Source organism: Ostrea edulis, chromosome 1 (genome assembly GCF_947568905.1).
Source record: "Ostrea edulis chromosome 1, xbOstEdul1.1, whole genome shotgun sequence".
NCBI classification, from domain to species: Eukaryota; Metazoa; Mollusca; class Bivalvia; order Ostreida; family Ostreidae; genus Ostrea; species Ostrea edulis.
Window position 1 is genome coordinate 89,347,569 of NC_079164.1, and position 10,074 is coordinate 89,357,642.

Sequence of the window (10,074 nt, forward strand, 5' to 3'; positions counted from 1 at the left end):
ACATACTGAAATTAACTACGGATTATTCCGTTTCCCTAATCAAGATATAGGGCTCACGGCGGTCGGCAGGGGAAGATTAATCCTAATTTTTGTACAATTTTGGTATGTCCAGGTGTCCGTGTTTGCCCTTCTCTTAATTTTGTATTCTTTGTAGGAATCATGAGATTGATCACTGGTCGTTTTCTTTTCACCATGCTGTAAAGGAAACATCACATTCCACTTTAATGGCGATGGTAGTGGCAACGTTTAGAATATAGTTCTTTCATTTTGTGTCCTTTTTTCATTTTTAGAAAATTAACTTTAATTATATTGACGATTTGATGTCAGATTGTTAATATGAACAGGTTTCCTAGTTTCTAGAGAATATACAATTTCGTAGAGATAAGATATGAGTATAAAAGCTTTTCCAAGTTCTTTTAGATTGAGAACTAAGGCTTTGAAATAGAAGTCGGTGTCTGCATTTCGCCTAAAAGTTGATATCATGATCAAGAGTTTTCAAAACACAGCATGGGTCGCCTGGAGGATTAAATATGGTCAGATTGAATTGATAAAATTAATGTACATCAAAATTGAGGATTAGGTAGATGTGATTGACTAGGGATTAGAATCATACACTTTAGATTAATTTGTTTTGGAGAACCATCAATGTACGTCTGAAACACTTGGAATTGACCTGCTGATAAAAAACTAAAACGTTGTGACTCATCTGGAAAATATACGTCAGATGAAGAATCATCAATGGTCGTTTGCAGTCTTATATAGTTCCCATAGAGCAGCCCATTTTCTTCTACTTCACCTCGGGAAATAGGCTTGCTCTCGTGGAAATGGAATCTTGCTGACTCCTTTACCATATACAATTAAATCGCCTGAGGCATCTAATCCATCATTCTTTTCATTGGGTTTTACGATTAAAATCCATCATACTACAACCCATTCCTAAAATCATTAAATGCGTATGTGTGGAAAAGACATGAACATAAAACCGCCTGGGTTTCATTGAAAACAAAATAACATAGTAAAGAGCGAATTTAAGTAATAATGGCAAAAGGAGGTTATAATGTCCACATTGATAAATATGAGACAAAATATTTTCATCACACCAGTTGGTTGTTTCTGAAGATTTAGAGTGCAAAATGATCAAGAGTAATTGATAGTAATATGGAAATGATATGTTATTTTTACTTGTATCCCATTCAACGAATACAATTAATCAATTATATTTCAGACTTGTTAAACTTTAAAAGTTTCCCAACAGAATACATGTACCTGGTGATGACTGGCATTGCATGATTTCCGAAATCAAATATCTCTGTGCAGTGTATCATTAAACCCGAGACATCGGCACCACATAAACAAAGTTCTCTGGATTGTTCATGATCGACCAAAACAGGAAGTTTGTATTGGGGTTTTAGTCTATAGATATTTCCTTTGGATTGTTATCGTTATTCTAGATCTATCGAAGATCAGATTGCAATTTTGAAAAAACAACAACAAAAAAGTGCTTATACAACACAAAATGGAGATTCTTCAGACCTTTTTATGTTCCTTTCCAAACTGGTGTAGGCAATGTTCACGTATTGTCGTCGATAAAGCCATAAATATAACGACTGTGGCATGGATGAACTGTACAGAGACCAGAGACTACAGGATGACAGTAAACAACTCCCGCGGCAGTGTGCTGCATGAAACCGATGTCTCTTGCTGCAAAGGAAGCATCACTATAAAATACATGAAAGGTAATTTCTGTGTGCTGAGTTGCGATCCAAGAAAGATGCAAAATCTCTCCGTAATATATGTATTTACAGCGAAGGGACACTTAAAACTTTGCGTGTAAAATTATTCATAGAGAGATGCGAAATCGCGAAAATCCTAGAATAGCAAGAGTACTACAATTTATGATAGATGTACATTTCATGCACAATAGATAATTTTTAAGCGATCATCTAACACAATGGTTGGTTGGTTATATATCGTTTAACGTCACACTCGAAAAATTTTCATGACACGTTTATGGAAAATGGAGTATGGATTCTCTTTCTTTCTAGGGAGGAATAGGTTTGAAAATTAGGTACTACTAACATGAAATTATTTAGTTTATATCTGGATTTTCTGGTAAGCTATTTTTAAACACGCCACATAGAAACTTACATACTAGCGCACTAGCTCTTCGTGAACAGTATGCTGGTGTAACGCGCTGCTGCTCATATCCTCATATATATATTTTTTAAATGAAAGAATTGCGAACGATAGTATTGTTTCGCCGCATACCTTCTGGTCAATATTTTAAAAAGTTATCATTTTTAAAAGATTTTTTGTGTCAGTTTAGATATTCATAAAAATTCTAATAGAAGTTTATTTGTTTGACAGAACAAAAAGGAATACGAGGTTAAAATCATGTATATCACTATATACTATAGGAATCAACGGAAAACGTGAAACAATTCTTTTTTGTAGGTATTACAAATTGTTATTTAGAAAATTTTACTAAAACGTTTGTTGTTTCACTTGGGGAATATATGTTTACAGACCAAAATTCAAAAATGTCCACTCTGTTCAATCCCAAATGAGGTTAAAGTGTGAGAAATGAAGATTAACCAATTTTTACTCAATGACAGAAAGGAATTTGACAAATTAAAAGGTTATTTCTTGATGCCAATAAGCATTTTGAAATATATGACGTTTTAAAGTCCGGTTTCAAGTTTGTCTATCCCCTAATCAAAAGGAGTTGAAATTAAGAGCAATTAGTTAATTATGTCTCCCCTCTTTAAGGGGGAGGTATATTGTTTTTGTACTTTCCGTCTGTCTGTCTGTCACAAAATCTTGTGAACGCTTCTCCTCCTATATGGCTTATCGGATAGACTTGAAACTTTGTACAATGCTTCATTGCCATTTGTAGATGTGCATTTTGGTGGGACAGGAGAATCCAATTATTTTCCTAAAAGTTATAGTGGATCTAAGAGGAGTGGGAAATTTAAAATAGCTTGTGAACACTTCTCCTAAATGGCTTATTGGATAGATTTGAAACTTTTTACAAAGCTTATCGCCATTTGCAGATGTACATATTGTTGGGACAGGAGGATACAATTATTTTCCTTAAGTTATAGTGGATCTAAGAGGGTCGGAGGATGTAAAATAGCTTGTGAACACTTCTCCTCCTATATGGTTTATCCAATAGACTTGAAATTTTGTACAATACGTCAATGCCATTTGCAGATGTGTATATTGCAGGGACAGGAGGATCCGATTGTTGTCCTTAAAGTTATAGTGGATTTGAGTGTTGGAGAGTGTAAAATAGTTTGTGAACACTTCTCCTATGTTTCTTATCGGAGTTCATAATGTCTATGTTCTAGATTATGCTTTCTCCTCCATACCATGCAGTTCATTAAGGGGAGGAGGTTTCATTTGGAGCACTTCCAATTTGAGGAGCTGGGGGAGACATTTCTTTTTCATAAAATAATCTCTAGTTAACACTGGTATTAAAGTTGATAATCAATTACTAATGGATTCTAGATTGCATTAAAAAATATCGCCGTTCTTTGCACACTGAATTTGACTACAGATAAGTCCGTTTACCTGATCAAAATATAGGGCTCACAGCGGATGTTACTGGTCAACAGGGGATGCTTACTCCACCTAGGCACCTGTCTGACATGTTTCATACCGATTATTAGACCGTTCTTGGTACACTGATTTTGACTACGGATAGCTCCGTTTACCTGATCAAGATGTGGGGATCACGGCGTGTGTAACCGTCGATAGGGGATGCTTACTCCTCCTAGGCACCTGATCCCACTTCTGGTATATCCAGGATCCGTGTTTGCCCAACTCTCTATTTTGTATTGCTTATAGAAGTTATGAGATTGATCAACGTTCGTTATCTTCGTCTTTCATTATCAAAATTGCAAAGCTTTTTTTAAAATATATGAGTTGAAAATGTAGGCGGAAATCCAGAGTTAGAGTGCGAATTTCTTTATTTTTTATATTTACATTTTACTTTCATTTTGTTACTTTCGTTGAAATAGTCATACTATATTCATCAGGATCCATACGCACATTGTTCACATTCACGAGGAGTGACTGACATTTCAATTGGTAAGGATGTCGAAATCAAAAACATCGGAAATGTAAATATTTGAAGATGGCTCACGCACAACATCCGTGTAGACACTCCTTGAAGTCACAAAGTTGTGAAAAATCGTGATACGCGGTCAATTGGGGAAAATTTGTGATAAATATGTATACTTACGACACCGTGATAAGTCGTGTCTCAACAGGATGAAAGCAAATGTGGATAAATAATCTTAGATATTTGATTATAACGGATTTTCGAAACCGAATTCTATTTTTAAAATTCGCGAGTTTACGTTCAGAGGTAGTACATGTAGATGGCTGAAGCTATTTCTGTGGAGAATGAGTCGGGGCTTTTTGTTTCTTTCTACATTAATTTCGTCGAATTAGAAAAATTGAATGGGTGACTATGTAATATTATAACTAAAATTGATTTGGTTGTTTGATTTTTTCGCGATTGATTCTTGATTTCAAATCATAAATGCAGATTTCATTTATTATACCCGCACTTTAGTTTAGGTATATACAATTATATTGTTGTCACCCTGGTCCGTCCGTCAGTTACATTTTTTTTCTTCCTCAGACTCCTCTTTTATTTTAAACAGTAACCATTTAATCTTTAGGAATAAAATAGATGGTGTCTTGTAGATGTGCAATAAGGTTTTGGATTTTTCAATTTTACCTTGGGTGCCAATAGGGAATTAAAAAATGATTTTAAAAAACGTGGTTCCCATAAATCCTCATACATTTTACGCAATAGCCAAATTATCTTTTGGAAGATGATTAATGGTGTCATGTAGATATGTAATAAGGTTTAGGAATTTTCATTGTCATCCTGGGAGCCAAACGGCGCTTTTCTTCAAATCCTAGTCCCCACAATTTCTCTTACATTTTATGCAGTAGCCAAATTATCTTTTGTAGATGTGCAATAAGTTTTTAGAATTTCTTTTTCACCTTAAGGGGCAACTGGGTTAAAAAAAAACAACAAAAAACGTGGTGCTCAGTGCATTGTGTAATGTGCAAAATGAATATATTTGCTTTAATATTTGCTCAACCATTCTAAAGATATCAGAAAGTTTATATTGTGCATGTGGCAAAATTGAAAACATTGAATATTTTCTACTAGAATGTCAAAATTACACACACCTTCGAAAAATTTAATTTTCAAAAATTGCCATTAAAAACAACCTTAAATGTTGTGTTGTACGGAAACAAATATCTAAGCCAACACACGAATATAGAAATATTCCAAATAGTTCAAAATTTCATAGTAAAAATTAAACGGGGTGTTTTAAAGGAAAAACGAACAAGGTATTTTATCCTTTCTTTTACATTACTTTTATGCTACAACAATTTGACTAAGGTAAACAACTAAACGCATAGAAGATGAATGTATGCTTGTTAGTCCCCTACCGACGAAGTCGAAGGGGACTTTAGGTTTGCGCTCCGTCCGTCCGTCAGTCCAGTTTTCCGCACTTTTTTTCTGTGTTCTTGCAGATATTTATTTTATATTTGGTACATTGCTTTGCCATAATAAGTTACTGATCAAGTTCGAATTTGGTCTCGATCCGTTGATTTTTTACTCCGTTATGGCCCTTGGACTTAATTAGAAAAATAGTGTGAATTATCAGTTTTCCAGACTTTTTTTGGTTGTGCTTGCAGATATTCAGTTGATATTTGGTACATTGCTTTGCCATAACAAGTTACAGATCAAGTTCGAGTTTCGTCTTAGACCGTTGATTTTTCACTAAGTTAGGGCCCTTGGACTTGGAAAAATAGCATGAATTATCAGTTTTCTGGACTTTGTTTGGTTGTACTGGCAGATATTTATTTGATATTTAGTACATTGCTTTGGTATAACAAGTTACAGATCAACTTTGAATTTTGTCTCGGTCTGTTGATTTTTCATTAGGTTATGGCCCTTGGACTTAGAAAAATAACATGAATTATCAATTTTCCGGACTTTGTTTGGTTATGCTTGCAGATATTCATTTGATATTTGGTACATTGCTTTGGCATAACAAGTTACAGATCAAGTTCGAATTTTGTCTCGGTCCGTTGATTTTTCATTAAGTTATGGCCCTTGAACTTAGAAAAATAGCATGAATTGTTAGTTTACATCCAAGTTTCTTATCTCTGTATATAAGAGTACTACACTCATTAAAACTTCTAGCATATTTACTTACTTAATCCTCTTCGTGAATGTCTGCACATAAGGCTGAAAGACTTCTAGTATGGTAATACAACAATATGGCTAAATTATTCATAATCATCTACATGTCACAGTTTATTGACTTGGTTAAAGACCTAATTAAACCTAATTATAAATTTCTCTTTTTCCCCTGGTCTAGTACGTCTCTACTCGAATAGTAGTTAATTTCCTTTCCTGGTTCCCAAATTTTCCCTTTTACCATAACCTACGTAATGAACTTTGAATAATGTTGTGGTACATTAATTTTTGCAACCGGTAGGGGACTATGTACTGCCATGCAATACTCTCAGAATGCTTGTTTAAAATAATTTTATCATATTGTCTGAATATTGTATGATATTAATTTTGCCTCGTTTTTTTTTTCTTTTCTTTTCACGTTTGATATTCAAATGTTCATATCATGGCTGTCAGTCCTACTTGTAGATAACACAGGGAGACGGACTAGCATAAGCTGTGAAACTTGTTTCCGAATCCTTTTGTATGATAACGATTGTTATAATCATATCTGTGATTACAATGCAAGAAAATATGCTCATACTAAAGATATTTGAACAATCAAACATTGATGGGGGTTGGGATGACTCCGAGACACTTGCCAATCAGAATAATGAATGCATCTTGATATGTTCAGCAGGAATGTACATGTATATGGTTGGAGGGGGGCTAAGATCTCAATTGTTTTAGATATACATGTATTTCAACCATTATGAAATAGGGTTTTGGATGAGCTCAGGGTATTTGCCCAACAGAATACTCAATGCATCTTGACATATGCAGCAAGGATATATATGGTATAGGGTATGTTACATGGTAACTATTTTCTCTTCTTTGCTAGTTACACAAGTGCGATGGAGAGTTAATTTAAAAGTAAACACTTGCGTGCAGATATTGCTGTCTTATGACAGTATCTAGTTAGTTCTGTATAGTATTGCAGTCAACATTAGGGTACTGTAGATGTATTTGTGATCTTGAAGATTCAAATACAACGATTATTCCAGTGAAACATTGACAGAACATGTTCTGCTTTCCATTGTTGTTATTATTTGCGAACGAAATTTGTTTTGTAGCATTCTTTTTATTTTATTTGATACAGGTATCATTGATGAGTCTATATTTGTTTTGTAACATTCTTTTTATTTTATTACATACATGTATCATTGATTTTATTAGATACAGGTATCATTGATGACTCTACATTTGTTTTGCAGCATTCTTTTTATTTTATTAGATACGGGTATCATTGATGACTCTACATTTGTTTTGTAACATTCTTTTTATTTTATTACATACAGGTATCATTGATGACTGTACATTTGTTTTGTAACATTCTTTTTATTTCATTACTTACAGATATTATTGATGACTCTACACTTCTGAAGATCGGCAGCACAATCTTCCAGAACATGACAGATGCTCCGAGCAACATGACAAACTTAAAGAATCAATTGAAGGATGATCTCTCTACAAACACCGCCATTATTATTGGTGTCGTCACTGTATCGTCTGTTTTAGTTATCACCATATTTGTTTTCTTCATCGTCGTACGTCTGAAGAAAAACTGAAGTAAAGATCATCCACCTTACACTAACTGCACCAAGGCAGCCGATGAGTTACACGTACATGTAATAACACATGTACATTGAAACTAACGTCAAGGATGGGTGATTCACATTTCCTGTTTGGTTTCAACAGGAAGCATCGTGGCAGATCAACAATGAAAAATGTTATGAAAAATTGTCAATATACAGGACGTTTCAAAAGTTTATTAGTGTGAGGTTATGCTTTTCTTGTTCACTGTTGTTAGAGGTAAATCTATTGTTTATTGTTGTGATGGGCCACGCCTCTTGTTAATGTTGCAAGTGGCACATCATTTGTTTATTGCTAATAGTTCAATGTGCATAACTATCCGTGTTACTTCAGTATGTGTGTATTATGATAAAATGCATTTCCTAAGTCATAGAATCTTCACACATAATGCAAAATATTTCATGTCCCAATATGTGTATACATTCAAGGACAATGTAGGATCTCGGTACAAGTTACTTTATTTGGTTTGTTTATTTTTTGTTTTCTTTTTTCTTTCCTTGGTTGGCGTCAATCCCTCACTGTATGAGGTCGTGTGGCAAATTTTTTTGACGCCTCCAAGGATTAACTCATTTATGTATATGTCGTATGCATGTTCCATGTATTCTGTAACTTGTATTTGTACTTTCACTACATGTATCTTTCTAGTCAGTCTCAAAGGGGGATCACACTTTACCTGACACCTATGTACATGTTTCAGCAGGTATTGTTTATTCAGGTGATCCCCCTTAATCGTTTGTTATACATTTTACATAACAATTTACCTTATGCCATTCAATAAATGACATATTCGACAAAACTGCATTACAGTGTTGGGTTATTTGTCACTGCTTGTACGGTTTCTTCTCGTAGGAGGCATAAAGGACAATTCCTGTACATGTGCATGCTTTGAATTTGTTTAAAGTATTCTGTTCGTACAAATTTTCATGTCAAATAGATTTTTCTCCATTTCATGAGAAAATGATGTCATGAATTGTCTCTTACTAAGTTTCCTAACCTGTATCATGTTGATGGTTGTAGATTCCTCGGAGTAGTATTGTAAATTTATTTGGTCTGCGTGCAATGTAAATTCACTGGGATTGTACAATTATTAGGACTGTAAGACTATATCCGTGAAATTAACAGAAATGAGCAACCTAAGGTTTGAAATGTAATTTTCATAGCTGTAATGCAATTCCTTGGGTCTATAATGTAAATTCCTTGATACTGAAATGTAAATTCTTCTTGTTTACAACGTGAATTCCTTTGGGTATGTAAATATCTAATTATACAGCTACTTGGTTCTGTAATGTAAACTTATTTAGTAGTGAGGGTTCTCTTGCGTGCCACACCTACTGTGACACGGGACATCTGTTTTTAATGTGATCTCCGAGGTTTTAACGACTAAGGTCTGTCGCGGCCGGGATTCGAACCCCGGCCTTCCGCATGCGAGCGACCGCTCTACCCTCTAGACCACCGTGGCGGTTATGTAATATTTTTTCTAAAGGGCTGTAATATAAATTCCTCGTGCCTGTAATATATATTCTTAGGGGTTGTAATATAAACTCCTTAGGTATGTAAATTCTTTATGTATTGTAATTTCTTTGGATCTTAGTTCCCAGGGGTTGTAATATACAGGTACATTCCTTGGATCCTATCGGCTATGGTATATTCCTTGCGTCTGTATTGTAAACTCCTTGGATATGTAATGTAAATTCCTATGTAATGTAAAGATCTAGGGTTTGTAATTAATCTCTTTGGGACTGTGATGTAAATTTTTTCGAGCTGTGATGTAAATTCCTTTGAGCTGTGATGTAAATTCATTGGAACTGTTAAATTCGAGGACACATACTAAACCCTAAATTCAACAACCATAAACAATAATAATTACACAACCATTATGCAAAATCACATTGCCGGAGTCAGTAATCGTTCTACCAACCCCCTATCTTTACTCTGCAAGAAAATATTAATTACTGTGCAGGAGAAACTTCAGAAGTACTGCACCACAACATATGCAATGAGTATAGTTAATCAAAATTGGACTCTCAAAAAATTCCAAATTAGTAAATATCGAATCGCAAACCTTTTCCAAAACCAATAGCACCAACACTTGTCACAGGGATAAAAAAAAATGTTTTGAAATGGTAAGGAATCGATATACAACACATGAAGTCCCTGCTTTAAATAGTTCAGAGGATATTGTCTAAGTTAACTTTTCTTAAAAGTCA

General features: G+C 34.4%; 1 protein-coding gene across 1 annotated transcript; it reads left to right on the plus strand.

Moving 5' to 3' along the window:
• The first annotated feature begins 1,369 nt into the window (after window positions 1-1,369).
• Window positions 1,370-8,668, plus strand: LOC130054658 (uncharacterized). The gene is made up of 2 exons (XM_056165092.1): window positions 1,370-1,736; window positions 7,631-8,668. Exons 1-2 carry the CDS (start codon window positions 1,517-1,519, stop codon window positions 7,840-7,842), a joined length of 432 nt encoding a protein of 143 aa, XP_056021067.1. The 5' UTR covers window positions 1,370-1,516; the 3' UTR covers window positions 7,843-8,668.
• Window positions 8,669-10,074: the final 1,406 nt, after the last annotated feature.